The 23,511-nt window shown below is 45.2% G+C and overlaps 1 protein-coding gene across 23 annotated transcripts in view; it reads right to left on the bottom strand.

Moving 5' to 3' along the window:
- Positions 1-12,505, bottom strand: part of PARD3 (par-3 family cell polarity regulator) — a 665,712-nt gene extending 653,207 nt beyond the window's left edge. For 10 of the 23 annotated variants that reach the window (XR_010411651.1, XM_045874195.3, XM_045874193.3 and 7 more), the window contains exon 1: positions 11,927-12,503. Coding sequence is in view for 22 of the 23 variants with exons in the window: in XM_045874195.3 (XP_045730151.1) it covers positions 11,927-12,046 (120 nt within the window). In the remaining variant the exon portion in view is untranslated. Of the gene's footprint in view, positions 1-11,926 lie in introns of all 23 variants that reach the window. The other 13 variants (XM_045874191.3, XM_045874200.3, XM_045874192.3 and 10 more) reach the window with 4 other exon arrangements.
- Positions 12,506-23,511: the final 11,006 nt, after the last annotated feature.

The raw sequence follows: 23,511 nt of genomic DNA, 5'->3' as shown, positions 1-23,511 counted from the left end.
ACAAATCATCCTGAAAAAATGACAGTTTGGTATCACAAATCAAATAAAAATCAACTTCACTTTATGAATCAGCCATTAAAACTGTGCCTAATGGCCATCAAAAGGAATGAGATCTTGCCATTTGCAACGACGTGGATGGAACTGGAGGGTATTATGTTGAGCGAAGTAAGTCAAACAGAGAAAGACATGTATCATATGATCTCACTGATATGAGGAATTCTTAATCGCAGGAAACAAACTGAGGGTTGCTGGAGTGGGGGGTGGGGTAGGAGGGATGGGGTGACTGGGCGATAGACACTGGGGAGGGTATGTGCTCTGGTAAGCGCTGTGAATTGTGCAAGACTGTTGAATCTCAGATCTGTACCTCTGAAACAAATAATGCAATATATGTTAAGAAAAAAAGAAGAAGAAGAAGGTAGCAGGAGGGGAAGAATGAAGCGGGGGAAATCGGAGGGGTAGACGAACCATGAGAGACGATGGACTCTGAAAAACAAACTGAGGGTTCTAGAGGGGAGGGGGGTGGGAGGATGGGTTAGCCTGGTGGTGGGTATTGAGGGCACATTCTGCATGGAGCACTGGGTGTTATGCACAAACAATGAATCATGGAACACTAAAAAAAAAAAAAAAGGTGCGTTACTTCTCAGAAAAAAAAGATTAGGTTATTCAAACTTAGGCTCAAGGGTTTAGGATTTGAAATAATAATCATTATTATTTTTTTTCAAATCCCTGGTAAAGGAACTGATATTTGCATTTGTAAGTTTGGGGTCTTTTAGTCAGTGACTAGTCCCATTTCTAGAGGTAGATGTTCTTCAGACTATTTCAGAGTAACTATTACTGGGGCTTAACTCACCTTGCTTCTCTCTGAAGAAAAGTATTATGCCTGCCAGCCCATAGCTGGGTATAATCTCACTTGACTTTTGTCCTTCTAAAAACTGCCTTTTTTGTACTGGGCAATTCTATTTTAATGTGTTGATGTATCCAGATCAATTAAGTTTAATTAATAAATAAATAAATAAATAAATAAATAAATATTAAAAAAAAAACTGTGCCTAATGTATGTGTAAAATGTGAAGAAAAAGAAAAAGATCTAATACTAAGAGTCTGTTATATGAAGAAGCATTATCTATATTAAGTCCCTTAATGTTCATTCCTGCAACCAAAAGATAGCATTCCCAAATTACAGATGGGAAAACTGAGGCTCATAGAGCTTGTGGGACTTGCCAAAGTTCAAAACTACTGGAAGCCAAAACCAAAAACTGGAAAAGCTATTCCACTGTGGACATCTTGGAAAAATCTAAATCAGTGTCACTGGCTTTTAACTTCTTAAATTGCAGAAAAATGTTTCCATGATTTTTTTAAGGAAGAACAGTTTTGTTTTGTTTTTTTAAAGATTTTATTTATTTATTCATGAGAGACAGAGAGAGAGAGAGAGAGAGGCAGAGGGAGAAGCAGGCTCCCAAGGAGCAGGGAGCCCGATGCGGGACTTGATCCCAGGACCCTGGGATCATGACCTGAGCCGAAGGCAGACACTTAACCATCTGAGCCACCCAGGCGCCCAAGGAAGAACAGTTTTACCACAAATTCAATTTCCCACATCCAGTGCAGTTCTAATGAGGATGAAAAGAAACAATTTAGAAGAGTTGATTCAAGTGAGAATCACTGGCAACCACTCGGCAAAAATAAAGAACAGTACAGCTAACATCTACTCCATTTTACCCCTACGATGCTTTTTTTATATTCTCTCTTTGAACCCTAACAACAATCCCATAAAGTAGGTGTCACTAGAAGCCAAGGATCCTGGGCTTACAGGGGTTATCCTTCTTGCTTTCAAACACACAAATGACATAATCGGCAATCTGCTCTTCTGAATCCTGGTCCAGACTGTGTTACTCTGATATGCCTGCCTCCTAGGAGAAAAAACATCCATAACCAAACTTTCCACCTTCAGCCAACTGTGTTTTTGCAAACATCTGTGTTTTAAAAAGTGGATCATAAAATACAAAAGATAAAACTGACCCCACCATAGAAAGTTCAGGGTTTTATTAGCTTTCCAAGTTTCCTTTAAAAAAACAATATTCCTGACAGTATGTGCCTTCAAAATTTAAAATATACTCCTTTCATAGTTCTCAGACAATACAAATGCTCAAATACCACCATCTGCCAGATGCAGTTGTTTAAACAGTTATCAATCCAAATGATGCACTTTCACTAATAGATCCTCTTGATTTGCTTGAAAGGTTTTTTCCAGATCTCTAACAAAGTGGTAAAAGTACCAAATTCTACATTCAACTTTAATGGATTCAGTGATTAGTCATATCCTGTGTGGTGGTACATCAGGAACCAATATCCTGTACATTTTACCTCCCTCTTCTGCAGGTGCTGCTGTCTGTAATAAGAGAAATTTCAGTTTAGAGTATAACCCTGCTGGGCAGGAACCCAGTTAACTATTATTCACATATGACTTTGCACAATGGGTTTCAGAATTATAAATTATGCATCTTAAATGCCTTTGTGGTAGAAGAAAGTTTGTTCCCTGGAAAATAGTTTATTTTTTAATTCTAGATTTAATATTGGACTCAGAAAATTAAAACAGACATAAAAAATTTTCCAATATTTATTAAACGTTCAAGAAACAGGAAAAAAGGGGCGCCTGGGTGCCTCAGTAGGTTAGGCATCTGCCTTCGGCTCAGGTCATGATCCCAGGGTCCTGGGATCGAGCCCCATGTCGGGCTCCCTGCTCCGCGGGAAGCCTGCTTCTCCCTCTCCCACTCACCCTGCTTGTGTTCCCTCTCTCGCTGTGTCTCTCTCTGTCAAATAAATAAATAATTAAAAATTAAATAAAATTTTAAAAAAACAAAAAAACTCAGTCTCATATCAGCCATCTACATGAAAATGATACTACCTTCTTTATATTTTTAATCTGTTAATACAACATATTTTTAGTATTTAGTAATATTAGGTTTTTGAGATATGCAGCGAATTATTTTCTGAAGTGAAGAGAAGGAATTTTTATTGTATGAATTTTATTGTATGAATTTTTATTGATTTTTATTGTAGAATATCTCAAACAGGCTTTTTCAAAAATATAAACCCTATAATATAGATTAGTTTTCTACTCTAAAGAGATGTGATACAAATAACAAGAAAAACCATACACCAGAAAAAATGACTGAGTTCCAAAAAAAAAGTCATACAGAGTCTGAATATTAAAGATAATCAAAAGGGAAAAAAAAAAAAAGATAATCAAAAGGGAAAAATAATATTGACCTGTCATGTCTAAAACCACTTAAATTTGGGGCGCCTGGGTGGCTCAGTTGGTTAAGCGACTGCCTTCGGCTCAGGTCATGATCCCAGGGTCCTGGGATCGAGTCCCACATCGGGCTCCCGGCTCAGCAGGAAGCCTGCTTCTCCCTCTCCCACTCCCCCTGCTTGTGTTCCTGCTCTTGCTGTCTCTGTCAAATAAATAAATAAAATCTTAAAAAAAATAAAAAAATAAAAAATAAAACCACTTAAATTTATACTACCATAAAAATAACTCCAAGACTACATACATGTATGTATGTGTATACACATATCCTACATTTAGTATCAGGCACTGCCATATATTTAGTTATACTTCACAAAAGGAATAGTGTCATTAAGTCACTTCTGAGCATGTAATTTATCCTAAAAGACACTTCTCTTAAGATGGTAAGGAATTCTGAAGGACACTCCAGGCAAAATATATCCTCACTTCCAACAGCATGTGTTTGACCTAGGGGTCAAGCCCCATCATTTCAAAGTAAGGGAAGCAAAATATTTTCACAGGGAGGGTGGGTGAGTAAGAGATTCTGCACCCTGTCTACTCCTCTGAAAAGCCATTGCACATCACTCATACCTCATGGTTCCATGAGCACCATAACAAACATACAGATTAGGTAGGAGCATCTCTAGCTCTGGGGACTGGCAACAGGAGCCAGCCCAGAATTTCTGAATATGCGAAGATGAAGATGGGAAAACTGAGCCCCACAAGCTTGTGAGATTTGCTAAAGCTCAAAATGGCTGAGGATCAAAACCAAAAACTGGAAAAGCTCTTCCACTATGGACATCTTTGGAACCTCCTAATCAACCTTCATGCAGCAAAGGCAGCTGGTGAGCTAGGCGGGAAGGAATCTCTGGCCAAAGGAGAACAGGAGAACTGTTGGGGAAGCCTGTAAGGAAGGAGAGAGGTTAACAAAGGAGAGTCCAGGGGACTTGGAGGCTCCGCAGTGAACAGCTTAACGGACAGCAACAGGACAGAGTGAGAGGCCCAAGAAAGCAGGGTTTACACACTGTATGGAAAACTCCTAAAAATAGCCAGTTTTCACTTGAGATTTCTGAGCATCTCTGACACAGTAATACATGTCTCAGAACTATAAAATACCTAAAAAGTGAGCTTTGTTCATAGTGACTTATGTAGTTTATTTTTTAACATCTTTACTGAGACAGAATCACAAACCATAAAATTCACCCATTTAAACTATACAACTCAAAGATTTTTACAATATTCACAGAGTCATACAATCACCACCACTATCTAAATTTAGAACATTCTCATTATCCCCAAAGCAAACCCACTAGCAGCCACTCTCCATTACTCCCAAACCCAGCCCTCAACAACCACTACTCTACTTTCTCTACTTACGGATGTGCCTATTCTGGTCATTTTGTATATACGGAATCATATAATACGTGGGCTTCTGTGACTGGTTCCTTTCACCTAGCACGATGTTTGCAAGGTTCATCCATGTTGCAGCATGAGTCAGTATTTCATTCATTCTTATGGCTGAGTAATATTCTAATGTATGGATAAGCCACATTTTGTTCTGTTGGTTGGACATGTGGGTTGTTTCCATTTGGGGGCTGTTATAGATAATGCTGCTATGAAGACTCATGTACATGATTTTTGGGTGGACATGTTTTTATTTCTATTATACGTATATTTTATAGTCTATTTTTAAGAGAAAAAATTAAATAATTGATAGTTCAAGTCATTTGGATATGGAGATTTCAATTTTATTTCTAAGTTCCAATATCAGTGGATAGAAGAAAAAGATAAGCAAAAGTAATATTTAATGTCGTAAACCATCTAAAGATGGCAAGCCAGACACAAGAAGACACAAAGCTATGAAAAAAAGTCATTTGTACATACTCCTTCCAAGTGAAAAAAATCTTAAATAAGATAAAACAAATGACTAAAAAACAAAAATCACCTTTCTACCATGTTCACACAACTCTGCATTTTTCATAAAGCTTTCTCTATTTTCCATGTAAAACAGAAAAGATATCAAAAATCAATAGTTATTTAAATTTACTGATCCCCTACCTCTCTCTACTGCCACTGACCTTGGTCTTTGCTAGGCGTGTTGTATGAGTGGCCACATAGGAGGAAAGCACACTTTGTGGGCTGAACCAATCATTCTACCCTGTGGAAAATAGACTGTGGAAATCACCTCCCTGGACCAGTTTTACACATTTCTTTACATCCTTGAAAAAAAATGCATAAGGCTCCAAACATCTATTACATGTCCAACACCACTAAGCTGCATCCAGTTCTACAGGGAGGTAAAAACCTCCCAGGACAGATGGAGGATCTATGGGTTAGTGGTACAAGTGAGACTAAATATTACCTCCTTGACCACCTCAACCAGGTTCACCACGAGCCAAGAAGGCACTTCATGTCAGCCAGACTCTCTCTGTGAATCTCAGATCCTAAACATTTCTATTTACTGCTGGCATTTACCCAAGGATCCCAGCTGACAGAATCAGAGGCGCCAGACCCAACATAGGTATGTTTCAGGGCCAGATTCCCACACTGCTCTGGCCACCTGCCTTGAACCAGGCCCAATGCAAACCCTATGACTATCCCTCTGCTTGGTCTGAAAACAGACTGAACTCCTTCAAAAGAGCTGACACAAAAGAACAACTTCCAGGTACTCCAAATCACACTAAATCTTAGTGTCAATTATAATCTGTTTGTACCAATATGCCAAACACACCAAACCCTAAAGTGCTGGTTATACAGTCTTCCAAGTAAAAGTATACTTTTTATGTAATAATGTGCGTGTTGTGTTTATTCTCAACCTTTTATTTACTCAACCTGTAAGATTCCTTTGCAGCAGATGTTGGCTATACAAGTAAGACTGAGGCTGGGCCATTGCCCCCAAGCATTTCCCTGGAGGAGCTCAGTTGTCTTCTGCAGATTAACATACTGAAGTACCACACAGTAACACTCATTCATCCAGGTCAGTACAGGAGCTAAGGCCCCAGGAGAAGCACTAAGTGGAAAGCCTCAAACAGCTTGAGATGCAGGGCTAGCCTCCCAAAGATGGCTGGTCTGAGATGAGGTTCAATAAATGAGCAGGCATAGAAGAAGCGGGCATGGAGGAAGCAAGCGTTTGAGAAAGAAGAAACAGACAACACCAGAGCAGAGGCAGGAAAGTGTGAGCAAGTCCAAGTGGGTGGATTATGGGATGGGGGAGCCCAGTGAGGGACAGGCTATGCTGAGGTGGCAGGACCTGGCCTCTGGGGAAAGCAGGTGCAGAAGCACTTACACAGAGGAGTACAATGAGATTTGCATTTTAGAAAGATCAGCCTTTCAGACACATTGCATTTCTTTTTCACTTTTGAGAGGGAAGACAGAAAATGTTAATAAAACAACATTTATTTCATTTCACTATTTTTATGCTTGCCTCTATTGTCATTCAAACTCTCTACAATATTACTATTTTCCTAAAAGTTTCAATACGCTTGTAAATGTGTAACAAGCAGTTATAGATGTATTTGCAGGAAAATCTCACATCAACTGTTAAGATTTTTCATAAAAACCAAGACTTATATCTTTTTAGTAATCAACAGTCCTCCCCCTCCAAAAATAGAAAAGCACATTTTCAAAAGTTACTGTCTGTAAACTCAAGTTTGTTTGTTTTAATAACAACAAATCACTATTAAACAACTCAGGTTCCCATGCTTCAGGGACAAAAGCTGTGGCCCAAAGGCCAGAGGCCCAGATAATCAACCTAGAGTAAAGCCAATATTGGCTGCATTTATATTCACACACGTATGCACAGGCACACACACGCACGCGCACACACACACGCACACACTTTGCTCTTCTGATTGCAGTGCTACTTAGGCAAATATTAACATTTTTACCTACTCTTTAATTAAATTATACACTACCTTCTTAAGTAAAGAAGAAAAAACCAAACAGGAATAATAGGATACTTGGGAAAGTTTCCCAGCAAGTAAAACCGGTGAGTAAAACATTAGTGATTCAGCTCCAGCACTGAAGAGTTTCACATTCACCATCCGTTCAGTGCTCACATTAACCCTGCAAGGGAGGAATCCACTTTAGACATCGGGAAATGCATTTCTGTAGGGTTAGTTTTCCCAAGGTTAAATGGTAATAAAAAACAGTATTACCAATAATACATCAACCTACGTCTCCAAACACAATCCAAAGCTCCCACCACCCCCCAAGAGAAGAGGGCTATGGGGGAAAGCAGTGAGTTAAAAGGTTCCGGCAACTCCCCTCCCTCACTTTACCCTTCTATTCCTTACTCAGCATTCAGCAGCATTTTAGACTGAAGGCAGATCCCATCCAAACAGCTGTTCTAGATATCCTCCCAGAGGACCATTAGCCCGTATTGCTGCCCTGCCCAAATTACCCTACTCCTTCCCGTACCATTCAACTATACAAAGTCCCAGTGTCATGCCCTGGCATTCACAATCCTCCTCCTGATCCTGACCCACCATCTGGCATGAGTGCTCCACAGGAGCCAAACTAGCCCCAAAAGCATGAATCACCTGTGTTCACACAATCCCCTCCCTCCCACCTCTCAGGATAGCAGCAAATGCTCTCCGGAGTCTCATGCCTGGGCCCCAATGCAGGCCTTCAGAACCAGGACATCTTAGCCAGGCAGATGCTTTCTGAGATCACTCCACCATCCATTTAGGAAGCACTGCCCTCTCATAGGGCTAAGCCCAATACCAACTCTAGTGACCAAATAGGATCCCCCTCCCAACCCAATGCCATAATAACCACTCACACCTCTGAAATCCAGAAGCAATTACTGTCTGTACCACCCTGTTGCTGATTAATGCTCCCACCTACTGTTACTATTTTATGTACTCATCTGGTCTCCTAGATTATATTCTTCTCGAGCGCAAGAATTTCGTCTTACATTTCCCCATAGAGCGTAACGTTTTGTACACAGCAGCCCTCCAAAATATCAACATGTTTTTGAACAAACACGAAGATTTTCTTATCTTTCTCCTAACCAGATTTAGGATGTACAGCAGGAAAAATGGAAAGCCTCAGGGCCAGACTTGATTCACTCAAAATTCAAGACTGGCCAGCAAAGAAACCTCAGAAACCAAGGGCACCACACTAAAGTCACTGCAGTTGGTGCTCTGCACCCTGTGTCCATCAGGACTCAAGGATGAGTCAGGCTGCAGGCACGAGAAGAACGAACAAACACATATACAGCAGACAGTCCTCCAATTCGAAGCACCCGAAAATAGTTCCTGCAACATAATTCTCGATGTCTAGCAGAACACCCTCCTTAAGCAGGGTCTGGATGAGGATGGGTGGGTGGAGATGGGACAGCCAAAACATTTTCACCCATCAGTGATCATAAGCAGAAAAACATTTTTTCACTAGAGGAAAAAAAAATGCTATGGCTAAGTGTAAGCCTTTAAATATCTGCTTATGGAGGACATTTCTGGTATTAAGTCACACCACTCGACTGTCCAGAAAAAACTGATTTGTTTAACCTGAAAAGAGCTCAAATATAATGCCAAATAGCCCCATCACACTACAAAATGCTTATTGCAGAGAAAGCCTTAGTGACTTGGGATCTTTCTTTCCCTTTTCCTTTATTTTTTTTGGGGGGGGGGGTTGGCGGTGGGAGGGAAACTTAGTTGACTTTTATACAAAGCCATAAACATGATCTTTCCACATTTTTCCCCACCAAATGGGAGTTTGTGTCAAGCCACATGTCACCTAGCAACTTAAACACCACTCCACAACTAGCCAGCTACCCAATTCTTCATACAAAATTTACATTGTCCTATTAAACAATAAGAGGTAAAAAAGAAATAAGAGTTAAAGCAAGTGTTAATATGTGTTAGCTTCATAATCACCTTAAATAAGGTGGGAGAAAAGAGAAGAAAGACTAAAGTTTAATCTTAACCATTACCTAACAATTTAAGAAGAAAAAGCACCAATGAACCTGGAAGACACTCAGGCTCTTGCAACATCTGAGAGTCAACAGTCTTGTGATCCAATGATTAAACTCTGTGTACTACAAAGTCCATCTTAAAATTCACCTACTGAACTGTGAATTGCACTGAAAGAGCCTTTAAATAATTTTAGAACGCCCTGACTCATCTCTGACTCCTCCTCCTCATTTACATCCAACTCCGATGCTACCATCACCCTGAGAATCACCCTTCCTTCCATCTCCACCTGGTCATCTCACACTTACCCTCTAAAAACTCAGCTCATACGCCCCTTCACTTAGGCATACCTCCCCAGACTCTCTTAAGAAAACCGCACTCCCTTGGGGCGCCTGGGTGGCTCAGTTGGTTAAGCGACTGCCTTCGGCTCAGGTCATGATCCTGGAGTCCCTGGATCGAGTCCCGCATCGGGCTCCCTGCTCGGCAGGGAGTCTGCTTCTCCCTCTGACCCTCCCCCCTCTCATGTGCTTGCTCTCTCTCATTCTCTCTCTCTCGAATAAATAAATAAAATCTTTAAAAAAAAAAAAAAAAAAAGAAAACCGCACTCCCTTTTCCATGTTCCCAGGTCACTCTGAAACAACTACCACTAATATTTAAAAACAAGGTCCAGATGTTATCACTAAGACCCCTCAGTTACATCTACCCAACATCCCAGACACATTCCCTTCTCCCTGCACCACAGCATGATAGTCCAGAACACCGTCTCCTTCACTTGAAGGACCTCAGAGCCTCTCGTCCTAGACTCTTACACTCCCAACTTCCACAAAGCAGCCAGTGGGTCCCCTGGATGTCCAGCACCCAGAACAATGCCTTGAACAAGTAAATGCTTCAGAATTTCTGTGGAAGGAATGAATGACTGGATCAATCAACTACATTTTTATCTCCCAAACAGGCTTTTCGACCAATGTCCACGGTGTGCATAGTGAAACACAACTAATTTTAACCAAGTAAAATTAGTAAAATGAAAGGAAATGTCCTCCCTATTCAGTAACACAGGCACACTGCCTAGGTTATATTATTGTACTTCTCTTTCCTTTCACAACTTATTTTGGTCTCCAAAGTGCATAAGCAACCTGATTATTGATTTAGAACATTTAGATCATAAACTGCCATTTATAAACAATCTTTTAAAATGCTAAATGTAGGTTTAGAGAGTTATGTTTCCCCTTGTCAGCACTGCAAAATAAACGGGTGCCCAATTTCCACTAATTTTATTTGATTTTCAGTAACAGTTAAACCAACTGTAAGGAACATTTTAGAGCTGTTAAATATAGTCAACATCTTCCATCTTTATGTCAGGTTCCTAAACGTTCCCCGGATGATCTTCAAAAGGCCAAATTTACCCTATTCTTTCCAATATATGCTAAAAAGCAAACAACAGTGTAAAAAGTTTTTCTCCCTTAATTTCAGAGATTACTGGAGGGCGCACCCTGTATACACTCAGGCTGGCAAAGCCACCGGCCCCTCGCCTGCCGCCCCAAAGCCCACAGAAGCTAGGCCACTCCACTACCGGAAACAAATGAGAAATTTTTTAAGTGAACATGCCTTCCACCAAACGTTACTCTACAGCAAAGGAAATATCCTCAGGTGCTTGACAGAAACTTCGGAGGCATAGGCTGTTGTCAAACACAGACAGCCGATAAAACAATTTAACAAAATGCCTTTTCACTTCTGACACATTGTAGAGGAATGCAGTTAAGTGGAGACAATGTTATCACTCCACGAAGAAAAAGGGAAATCTACTCCACTCCGAAATCAGGCCCTAGCTCCGCAGCCCCAGCACCATATGGAACTAGTTCCAGATAGGTAAACGCTGAGGTCCTCGCAGAAAAACTTTTAATTCGGTGACTGATTTCAGGGTTGTGCCTTTTAAAGGAGTCCTGCACGGGAGCCCCTCAACACCGAGATTCCGTGCCCAACCAATGTCCGCGAGCCCATGGAAGCGCGTGTCCCTCTCGGGGCTGCCGGCGACTCTCCCCCACCAGCGGCCCCCAAACCGCGCCGCGCGGGTCCTGCCCGCGCGCGACCGGGAGGCGAAAGGGCTCGTGGCTTCGGCTCTTTCCCCCGCCCGGACGAAGGCAGTGTTGGAGTACAAATGCAGCCGCTCTCCGCCGTGCGGGGAATAATTAAACTCTCCTCCAACCAAAAAAAGTTCCTTTTCCCCAGCCTTTGCCGCGGGGCCTGGGAGCGGGGAAAGGCCTGAGGCTGGATTTCAACCGCCTGCAGCCTGGGGAGCGGCGTCCGGCCAGGTTTCGCCCGCGCCCCGGAGGGCTGAGTTCGGGCTCGGTTCCTAGGACAGGCTCCTAAGGGGCGCCTGTGGCCGACGCCCGCCCCGCGGCCGGAGCCCCGAGGGACAGGCGGGCGGCGCTCGGCCGGGGAGGAGCCGCGGGGTCCGGCGCTCCCACCCGGGGCTGCGCCCACCCCACCCGCCCGGCCCGCGCGGAGAACTTTGCCGCCCGCAGCCTGGGGCGGGGGGCGCCCGCGAGGCCCGGCCCGGCCGCCGCACTTTCCCTTTCCCCGCCTCCCCTCCGTCTCCCTCCTCCCCTTTCCAGGAAGCGCCATATTGATCCCGGCGCCTTCCCCCTCCTCCTCTTCCTCCTCCCTCTCCTCCTCCCCCCTTCTCCCGCCCCCACCCCTCGCGCCCCGTGCGCCCCCGGTCCCTCACCTTGGCGATGGCCTTCCGGTAGCGGGTCACCGCTTGCTGGATGAGGCTGAAAACTTTCATGTGGCCGTCTCCGCACGGCACGACCACCCGGGTCCTCCCGAAGCACACGGTCACTTTCATGCCGCCGCCGCCGCTGTCGCGGGCCGGCCCGCGCCCCTCGCTGACCGCGGCCGGAGCGGCCCCGGGCAGGGGCGGCTGGACGCTGGGCGCGGCGGGGCCGCTGCACGGGCGCGCGGGAGGCTAGGGGCGCGGGCAAGCGGCGGCGCCGGGGGGCCGCTCGGCTAGCATGCCCGGCCCGGCCCGGCCGCCCTCGCCTGGCCCGGAGCTCGCCTCGCCTCTCCCCGCTGCAGCGCCCGCAGCCTCCGGCCACCTGTTCGGCGTCTCGGCGCGCTGGACGGCGGCGGCCCGGGGCTGTGTGGCGCTCGCGCTCACTCGGGGCCGCTGGGGGAGGGGACGGCGGCGAGGGGAGGGGAGGAGGAGGAGCAGGGCCGGGCACACAACACCGCGCACATGCGGCAGGGGGAGGCGCGGCCCGCTCCCCGCGCGGGGCGGAGCGCACGGCCGCGGCCCCACGCCCCCGCCGCCTCCCTCCCCAGGGCGCGGGCAGCCGCGGGACCCCGACCGCACGGCCCGCCCCTACCGACGGCCTTCCGCCGGGGCCCGCCCTTTCCCGGGCGCCGCCACGGAGGTGGGAGGCCGTGGCGCCCCTCCCCCCGCCCCGCCGACCCCCGCGGTTGGCACCGTGTCCCCCACCCGCCCGCCTGAAGCACTCCAGCGCGTTGCGGGGGCTGCGCTCGTATCGCTGAGCCCCTCCTCGGGGGCGCCGCTCCACACCCCCCACCCCCGAGGTCTCTCCAGAGCCCACCCCCTTTCTTTGTCACTTTTAATCCCCTTCCTCCGGCTAGGGGGTTCGGGAGAAATCGTTTCTAGAGAAAACACTTCACTCCTGGCGCCGCGGACTCTGCGCACAGAGACGCTTCGAGAGGAGCCGTCCCCACGTTCCCCCAGGAGGACAGGGACGGGGCTGGTCCGGGTTGTTCCAGCCGAGGTTTCTCCTCCCAAGGGGGCCCTCGCGCCGCCGACGTCTCCCCCCGCCCCCGCCCTCGCTCGGCCCGCATCTTGGCAGGGTTTTTGCACTGGCTCGCTTGCCGGGCTGCAAGGCCGAGCGGAGGTTGTTATGCGTTAAAAGCAAAAATTAATCGTCTGCTCTGGGGAGAGGTTGGTGAAGCTCTGACTCGACCCGGCCTTTCTCCAGAGGCCATACTATTTACCTTGAAGTTTCCTGTGTGACCCGGTGATGACCCACCCACTTCAACATGTAGAATTTAAACCTCTGCAATTTTATTTCTTAAAATTCTGCAACACAAGCAATCCTAACGCAAATTCATGAACAATACATTTAGAATGCCTTGGGGGAAAGCTGTGCAAGGGGATCCCCACGATGCGCCGGCGCTTAATGCGGGCCCTTAAACTCCAGGAAAAGAAAGAAACTCCGTAATAGGTTACATGCATGCGGGAGGTGAGACGGTTTTTTTAAAAAGTGGACGGAGTCAAGAAAAGTAACTGGCGCTCGTCTCTGTCTTAGTTATGAGCTATGATTCCTTAATAACGGGATGTCACTGTGTTTAAAGAATGACAAATGTCAGCAAAGAGTCGTTTGTCCATGTCTGTCCTAAATGGTAGTAACTTCATTTTGTCCAGTTATTCCTAGGAAATGTGAAAGCAATTAACAGCTCTCTTGAGCGCAAGTGGAACGTCAGCATTTACAGCAGGAAGAGCAGGTGATCATCCCTCCATCCCATCCCACCTTCCATTTTAAAATAAGGAAATAGATCATCTGTTTTCCAGAATCCCTGCACTTTCCCCTGCCCTACACTGCCCCAGGTATAGTGCAATTTGTCATTTAAAAAAAAAAAATTATACTTCCTCTTATCTACAGCCCTTGACCAACGTACTCATCAGTCCCAGCAAACCAGCACAATAAGTAGGTGCTGTGTGTCATCATCACCATCTTACCCCAGGATACTGACTGAGTGTTGAAGTCGCTTGCCCAAGGCCACAGAGAAAGCTTGAGGCAGACCCAGAAATAGAGTCCAGGTTTCCTTCCACTCATTCATGGTAAAGGCTCATTATACTCATATTTGGCTGCAACATTCCACATTTCTACCCAATAATTAAGTTTGTGATAGTTTGTAACTATGATAACAACCCATGCTGAGGTCTTCTTGCTTCTTGTACTAATAGTTGGATCCACAGCAATTACCAGTAATTGTAGATGTTGTTCTGTTTTAATGCATTGGGGAGGGAGGAGTATACTAGTTTAGAGTGGGGCTTTCTCGAAATAATTCTGATTGAAAAATAAGTTGAAGAATAGCCAGAGCACATCAGACACAAGTCTCTAGATTCAGATCCTGACTCTACCAATTTACTAGTGCCTTAGACATGGCACTCAGTCTCTCTCTAGCCTCAGTTTTATCAGCTGAAAAGAGGGCTGATGATCTCCATCTCATCAATTATAAGGATTAAATAAAATAAAGTATTGACATTTAGCACAGAGCCACCACATGAGAGTGTGTAGTAGAGTCGGTTACCATAATGTAGGTGAAGGGTGACAAAGTTCAGGACAGGATAGCAAAAGATAATGTTGTGGGGAAGGAAGAACAGAGGCAAGAGGAGCCCAGGGCTCAGAGAAATCGCCGGACTGGTGGTAGAGCTGCTCAGTGACTGGACCAGGGTTCATGACTCCCAGGTCTCTACTCGATTCATTTTAATTTGATTCCACATGCAGTTAGAGAAGAGCTTCCATGTGGAAAGCACTGGCTAAGTATTACAGAATTAGAAAAGTGAGTAAGAAAAAGATAGTATAGAGGTTGGAATAAGATAGTTATTGCAATAACTTTAATTCAAGATGTTAAATATTAAGTGCCAGCGAAGTGTTGAGGGCAGTACTAGGATGGGAGATGTGTCTTCATAGAAGAGGCAGCATCAGAGTATATGCGTACCACTCTATGTCAACTCCTTCCATTACTCAATAGTTAATAAGGGTTCAGACAATTTTTCAAAAATACGAGCCATAGGATGGGCACCTGGGTGGCTCTCGGTTGGGCAGGTGACTCTTGATTTTGGCTCCGGTCATGATCTCAGAGGCCTAGGATGGAGCCCCACATCAGGCTCTGCACTCAGCAGGGTATCTGCTCAAGGATTCTCTCTCTCCCTCTACCCCCCAACCCCCACTGCTCATATGCACTCACTCTCTCTCTCAAATAAATAATCTTTTTTAAAAAATATAGGATTAATAATTAAAATGTCTCTTTAACTAACCAGATAAAGCCTTAAAGTTTTATTTAAATCTACCTAGTTTTTCTAGATATAGTGATTCCCTTTATGTTAATGATTGATGAAAAACTAATGCTGTGTTAATTTTAGATACCAGACTCTTAGGTATCTTGAGTCAAATGCATAAAATTTCCTCACAAATAATGAATCTACTCTCACCGATGTGCTTAACTAACATCTAACCATGAAGATGCATTAGAGCCAGGCTACCTAATTGCTTCTGGCCTGAGTAGGCATAAAAGCAAGCCCAGTCCTAATGAGAAGCAAAATCATCAAAGTCAAGGGTGGAATGTTATATAAATATTTACCAGTGTGTTTACTCTCTTAAATTCAGCATATTTCAGGTGAAAAAAAAAATTGTAGCCCTTATCTTACTTGTACTTCTCCTTTACAGTTGATTGATTCAATTGGTTTTAAAACCCTCAGAGAATTCTGAGAATTAATTGGGATCCACCTGGGCTTTGTGCCTATCTGCAAATGAAAACGGGCAGGTGTGACCACCTGGACTACAATCTCAACCATATCCGGCAGCACTCATGTGCACCATGAAATAGATACACACACCACATGTGCGTGAGCACTATTGTGTTACCCAGCATCTTCCCCTTAGAAAGGTAATAATTAGGAATTAAGAAGACATTTACAAGAGTTTTTAAAATTCATCATACATTGAAAATTGAAGTTATCTCTGGGATATTTCACACACATATTGAGTGCCTACTCATAAGTATTATACTTAAGATCATGTTAACACTTGTGTATGCCAGCCTCGCACAAGTGCAGTCTAATAGAAGAATTGGATCAGTATTTACCAAATGATTGTTGTCCACCTCTTTGTACCAAGCACCACACGGTAGGCTGGGTATGTAAGTTCCTCTCTCGCGAGGTGCTCAGTCTGGTAAAGATTTCAGATGTGGACAGACAGCCACTAGAGTATGACAGGTATTACATATGAGGGTCAGTGGCCTCCAGAGGAAGTATACACTCCTTCTGGGGGGAAAAGGGGGGAGGTGCAAGCAGGCCATCTAGAAGAAAGCAGTTAAGAGAAACAAAAAGCGAACCCCATTTGTCACTTTAAATCTTCAAGTAGCTGCAGATGAAATTGATTTTAACAACATCTCTTATTTAACCCAAGAGATCCTAAATATTATCATTCCCACATGTAATGAACTTATTTTTTTAATTTTTTTTTTAAGATTTTATTTATTTATTTGACAGAGAGAAAGAGATAGCAAGAGAGGGAACATAAGCAGGGGGAGTGGGAGAGGGAGAAGCAGGCTTCCCGAGGAGCAAGGAGCCCGATGCGGGGCTGGATCCCAGGACCCTGGGATCATGACCTGAGCTGAAGGCAGACGCTTAACGACTGAGCCACCCAGGCGCCCCGTAATGAACTTTTTAAAAATACTAATATTTTTCATACACCTTTTCGTATGAATTCTTCATGACCTTCATGTGTAGTTTATACTTAGAGTACATCTCAGTTTGAAACCAGCCCTCCATATTCATTCACTCATGCATGACTCATTCATCAAACACTGAGTAACTAGCATGTGTCCAATCTCATGAGGGTTCAGTGGCTGCCTGTGGCTCGTGGCTACCATATTGGACAGCACAGCTCCGGAGGACGGGACTGCTGATGGCTGGAAGCCACAGGCACCATCAAGGAACTTACAAACGGATTGAGCTCTTTGAGGGCAGAGACTATTATTCACAGCACTTCCCCAGAATTGCTCTGAGGTGGGGGAAAAGAGGACTTCATGACATAGATATGAATTGCATAGTACAGCTGTGTTTAAGAAAAATGCAAAGATTGGGGGAAATAAGAGCTGCACTTGGGCTCAGTAGAGCCTCACTGTTGTGCAACATTAAACATCAGTCTAGTAACCGTGGTTTTTCTAATGAAACATGAGCTCGTATGAATGTACAGGTGGGAGAAATGGCCAACGAAAAGAAAAAAAAAAAAACGAGAAAGGAAAAGAGTAAGAGAGGAGAGGAGCCTGATGATCCCCAACCTGCTGAAAGCAGTCATCAGACATGAAAAGTACAGGGAGTGACTTGGTTCACAACAAAAGTAAATTGTACAGGACAGGGCGGGCCCTGCCAGGCTTCCTCAGGCCATCTCCTTTCCCCATCACATCCAACGCTGAGTCTTCACCCTTGAGGCTAGTATAATCCAAATGGCTCCAAATGGCACCTGACTCACCAGCTTGTGATTACAGGATGGGGTAGTATTTACTTTTATGCCCTGACCACACATACCCAAATCCTCACCTTCAAAATATTGCAGGGTCGCCCTCAACCAATCCAGAAACAACTGGAAGGTGTGTCAGCACTGCCCTGCTGATACAACCTGTTTTGAAAAAGCTAGTGTCCAGGCTGAGATCACCTCTTCTAGATGTCCCCAGTGTCACCCAGCGTCAAAGACTCAGAAAAGGCCTGGGTTGCCTGCCATCTTTTTGACCCCATCATGATCCACCACTCAGAGCCCGGGTCCCCAGTCAAATGCCTCTCTCCTTCGCAGGCTCCAACATCAAAGAACAAGGGAGCTTGTTGATGAAGTCCATGAAGACACACCTACCAGGGCACGGAGCAGGGGAGAGACTGGTGCAGATGGTGATATTAAACTCAACTACAGTAAAGACAGATCTGTAGAAAGATCAAGCAAAGCCATCTGAGCCATTTATTTCCTGGTGGTCCAACATCACCCAAGGCACATTGGATTCAGAGCATCCAGTGGCTGGAGAAGTGTTTCCACATGATGCTTTATAATCGCCAGTCCTTTCAGCTGAATCTCTGAAAGCAAAGTTCAGGGTCAAATTCTCTAGCAAGGCCTAGAATGCTGACCTTCTAAGTTGCCAGGGAAATCAGAGGTGTAGGGAGCAAGATTGCTACTGTCTGTGGGGTTTTAGGATCTGAATTGGGATTCTCTGCTGGGTAGGAGACCATTCTGCCTTCTCTCCAATGTGAGCAGGGTTCTACCAGGAACACAAAGTACCGGAAGTCTTTTGTTTGTTTGTTTTCTTGTTTTTAATCTAAAAAACTCAGAGAAAATGAGATAGGAATAGGAGCAGATCAAGGGAATAATTTTAAACATTCCTTAAGAAGTAAAATTCTCCTCACCCAGAGGACACTTTATGTTTGACAACTAAAGAAAAAGGGATGAAATGAATTCACATAAAGCCTCACACCAATGAGTTAAATCTCAGCTCTGAAAGACTTCTGGTAAGGGGATAGGAACAAGGTTTTAAAGGCTATTTAACAAATGTGGCTAAGGAGTTTCATTCAGTACAGAGAAAAAGAAAAGCAAATGCATTGAGACTGATAATTGGAACAACGTGCTTTTTCTTGACCCTGTCAAGTTTAAGTGGCTAAAATTCTCAAATCGTGAAACAATGAGGATGAATAAAGGAAAAGCTTTAACTGGAGTCAACTAACTATGTGAGGCCTTCTCAGAGTGTGTCCAGGGCCAAGGGTATCTGGGTTACCAGTGTGAGACCCTTTCAGGGCCCTCCACCCCCTCCACACATTGCCAGCTGAGGGAGGAAAGTGCTCTTCCCCCCCAGAGCACTCATGTCAGAAGGAGGTGAGTGGAGTTGAGGCTGCTTTGTGACCAGGCCCAGTCTCAGGGCCCCTGGCATTCTATGCAATAATTCAGTTATGCTGGACCCGTGCACATCCAGCCCTGCTGATCCTCTATACCTGATTTTAAATGGCTGACTCATCCTTCCCTCCTCTGTCAAGTTACTCTGTTAAGCTAGGAATTCAATTTGAAAAGCTCTTTCTGGTACTTTGGAATTTCATCTGCTCAGTGTCTAAGAAAAGGCTGCAAGCTTGTTTCAGCCGGTGAGGTTTCCTTGGGTGAGCATGACACAGTGGGCCCCCACCCTGGACCCAGAGCTCACAGAAGTAAAACACCTTTTCCTGACAAAACAACAGACCCCCTGCCATCGCCCAGCCCTGCCTCCAATGGGTGATCTTTTTTTTTTTTAAGACTTTATTTATTTATTCATTAGAGACAGAGAGAGAGAGGCAGAGGGAGAAGCAGGCTCCCAAGGAGCAGGGAGCCCGATGCGGGACTCGATCCCAGGACCCTGAGATCATGACCTGAGCCGAAGGCAGATGCTTAACCATCTGAGCCACCCAGGCGCCCAATGGGTGATCTTTTGAGCCAGACCATGTCATTTCTCTGCTCAAAGCCCTCCAGCGCTGTCTCTTTCAGAAACAAAACCAAAGTCCTTATAAAAGTTTTTAAAATATTTAGTATCTGGCTATTTACAGGAAAATTTTGCTGACCATGGTTTAAAGCAATGTACAGTGATTAGAAGAGAAGAGGCAGTTTAGAGTAGAAATAGCATTTGGCTGGAAGCAAGAGAGGAGACTCCTTCCACATTTGCCTCTCATTCTTCTGAGACCTTGACAAGCTAATCTCTTGGGACTTCCATTTCCTTATCTTTTGTGGTCTAAAGCAACCCCCAGAGAATTATACCCTTGCATAATCCCTTCCCCTTGCGTATGGGCAGAACCTGTGACTTGCTTCTAATCAATAGAATATGGCAAATGTGATGGGATGCCACTCCCATAATCACATTCCATTCCATAAGACTCTATCCTAGCACACTTGAGAGAGACTCTCCTGATGGCCTGGAGAAATCAGATTGCTATGTTGTGAGTGGTCTGTGGAGAGGGCTGTGTGGCACATGAGAGGACAGCACATGAGAAGCCGAGGTCCTCCATCATACAGACACCAGGATATAAATTCTGCCAACAATTCTATGAGTTTAGAGACAGTTTCTTCCCTAATTGGGCCTCCAGATGAGAACGCAGCCCTGCTAACACCTTGATAGCAGCCTGTGAGGACCTGAGCAGAGGACCCAACCAAGCTGTATCTGGCCCCAGAAACTGTGAAATAATAAATATATCTGTTTTAAGCCCACTAAGGTTGTGGCAATTTGTCACATAACAATAGAAAACTAATACATCTATTCAATAAAGTTTTTGAATTATATTTTAAAATACCTTGAAGTCCTAAGGTTCCTCTTAAAGCCATGCAGCCTGAGGCTGAGAATCACGTAGGATGCATATTAATATACAGATTCCCATGGCTTTCTCCCAGAGATTCTGATTCAGTAGGTGTTGGGTGGGACCCTGAAATCTATATTTTTAATCAGCATCCTGGTTAACTCTTGTCACCAATTAAGTTGAGAAAGCACTGACTTTGTTGTCAGAAAAATGAAAGAGGAAGAGTCACCGTGGGCTGAAGTGGTCAGAACTGACGTGACTGGGGCCTTGAAGAACGGAAGACGAGTGGAGATATTTGCATGGCAAACATACCATGTTGTTCGTGCACTTCCATGCCAGCCAAATGCTGGGTCCCCTAGTTGGGACACTCATGTCTGATTAAAAATTCCTGTTAATTCTCTCACATACCTCCTCCTGGAAGCTGTCATCAAAATCCCTTTAAAGGACACTTCTCCCACTTCTGGGTTCCCATTATATTTGCATACAATGCTGTCATTCATTCAGCTAGTGTTCACTGAGTGTCTACTATGTGCCAGGTGCTATTCTAGGTTCTAGGAATAGAGCCATGAGCAAACAGAATACAAAGCCCTCCCCTTACTTAGCTTATATTCTAGGATCTCAAACCGTACTCTTAGAATGAGTGTTAACTTTCAGCAGTTGCTCTCGAAGTGTGGTTCCCTGGACCAGTAGCATCAGCATTGCCCAGGAACTTGCTCAGACTTTCAGGCCCCACTCCAGACCCACTGAATCAGAAATGATCGGGATAGGACCCAGCCATCTGTATTTTTAAAAGCCCTCCTTTGCTTTCTGATGCATGCTAAAGTTTGAGAACTACTAGTTAACAGGTCTGTCTCCCAGTTACACCTAGGCCTTCCACGGTATTCTAGTATCTTACTCACATTAGCCTCTAGAAACTGTCAGAGAAAATGTTCTGAATTCATGTGTTGAAGAAATTATGCAATGGATGACTGAACTTACAGTCATCCTTAGAGTGATATGAGCCCCAAAGTACTGGAGAACTAACTCAAAATAAATTAGTTTTATATTATTGAAATCAAGTTAAAATTAATTTCGAAAGATCACTTGATGCAGAGTGAAGTGTCTTAAAAGCTTTAAAATGAACAGTGAATTGCAACCTAAGAGGTGGCTGTGGGAAGTGCAGAGTGTGGACCTCTTGCCTTAGACACACAAGAGGCTGTTCTGATCTGTGTGTGTGCGTGCATGTGCATGTGTGTGCACTGTTGCGCATGTGCATTTGTGCGTGTGCGTGCATGTGCACTGTGTGTGCACGTGCATTTGTGCATGTATGTGCACTGTGTGTGCGTGCATTTGTGCATGTGTGTGCATGTGTGCATGTGTGCACTGTGTGTGCGCGCGTGCATTTGTGTATGTGTGTGCACTGTGTGTGTGCATGTGCATTTGTGTATGTGTGTGCACTGTGTGTGCGTGCATTTGTGTGCACTTGTGTGTGCGTGCATGTGCATGTGTGTGCACTGTGTGCACATGTGCACTTCTGCGTGTGCATGCATGTGCATGTGTGCACTATGTGTGCGTGTGCATGTGTGCATGTGTGTTCGTGCATTTGTTCATGTGTGTGCACTGTGTGTGCATTTGTGCATGTGTGTGCACTGTGTGTGCGTGCATTCGTGCGTGTGTGCGTGCATTTGTGCGTGTGTGTGCATGCATTTGTGCATGTGTGCACTGTGTGTGTGCGTGCATTCGTGCATGTGTGTGCGTGCATTCGTGCATGTGTGTGCATGCATGTGCATGCACATGCATGTGTGCACAACCTCCCTTTGCTGCTCTTGGTCTCTGCTCAGCCCAGCTAAGCGTGGAGAGTTGTTCCCTGCACCCTTAGGGCGGTTCATCCTGAGATCATTCAGGCAGGGAGGACCCATGGAGCCAGAGCAGGAGGCAGGATGACTTGGGCCTTTTTAGTATATGTGCTGCCGAAACGAGCACTGACTTGGGCCTTTTTGCGAAGCAGTGCTAACCAGACAGGTCTTGTGGAAATGGAGGATTCTTGAACATGAGTGGCTGCAGGTAAAGAATAAAAGGTATTTTGGGGGACCCACTAAAGTACACCTTTCATGCTAAGAGAGGGAGGGTAGCTCCCTCTCTTCTTCTGCACTCTCTCAGTATAACTGGACCATAGCCCTGCATCCTGGAGCCTGAGCCATCTCCCTCCCTCTCCTGACAGCTAGCATCCCTTGCCCACTTCTGCACAATTGTTCAGTAGTGAGTGAGGAATCTTAGAAGGGTTTGAAGTACAAGAGGGGGCTAGTGAAAGTGTCTGGTGGGCCAAGGACTGGGATCAGCTAAGATTGCCTCCCAACCTCACCATCATGCCAAAATGGTAACAAGAGGTCATTTGGGGGCTTCTCCCTCCCTCACAGCTAGGACTTAGGAGAGCACCCCAGCCCAAATGGAAAGTATCTCCCTCCCCAGGAGTGCACCACCATCAGCTGCTTGGGCCTCTGGTTCATTCTGCTGCCCTCCCAGGTGTGACCACTCATTTATGGTCACTGCCTCCTGGGTGTGTCCACAATGTCTCCCTGCACCACTGCAGCTCACCCCACCTGCTCCTCACTGGGACATCCTGATGGTTCCCAAGGCCTGGGGTGAGCCTGTAGCTTGCCCACCTACCTCACTTGCCACAGCTGGAGGCTGGGACAGCCATGCTTTCTCCGAGGTCCCTCAGAAAACCTCCAATGCACCTAAAACTGGCCAGAGCAGGAAATGAGTGGGGCTATGTAGGCTGTAGTACTCCAGCTAGCTCATTTTTCCCAATCCTGGAGCAATACTTTAGCTCCCTCTCTTCTTCTGCACTCTCTCAGTATAACTGGACCATAGCCCTGCATCCTGGAGCCTGAGCCATCTCCCTCCCTCTCCTGACAGCTAGCATCCCTTGCCCACTTCTGCACAACCAGATTTCACGTGCTCCAAAGGTGTCCTTGTAGATCTTTGAGTCTTCCGTGAAAAAATTATTTATTTACTCACTCAACTTCTATTGGGAAATTAGTATTTTGCAAAGCACAGTGCTAAATAATAGTAAAAAAGGTAAGATGTAATCTTTGCCCTCAAGAATGTCCTTTTCTTGGGAAGGAGGGGACTGGAGAGTGATGTAAATAGGCCATTACCACACAGTATGCAGCATCCCATGAGAACACAAAGGCTAGAAACCTCTGTGGTAAGATGTGGTCAGACAAAGCTTCCAGAAAAAGGTAATT

This window comes from Mirounga angustirostris, unplaced genomic scaffold, assembly GCF_029215605.1.
Source record: "Mirounga angustirostris isolate CCGP_5_RB_7025 unplaced genomic scaffold, mMirAng1.0.hap1 SCAF_5, whole genome shotgun sequence".
Taxonomy (NCBI): domain Eukaryota; kingdom Metazoa; phylum Chordata; class Mammalia; order Carnivora; family Phocidae; genus Mirounga; species Mirounga angustirostris.
The sequence above is the reverse complement of the archived record's forward strand: the minus strand, read 5'-3'. Positions and strand labels throughout refer to the sequence as shown.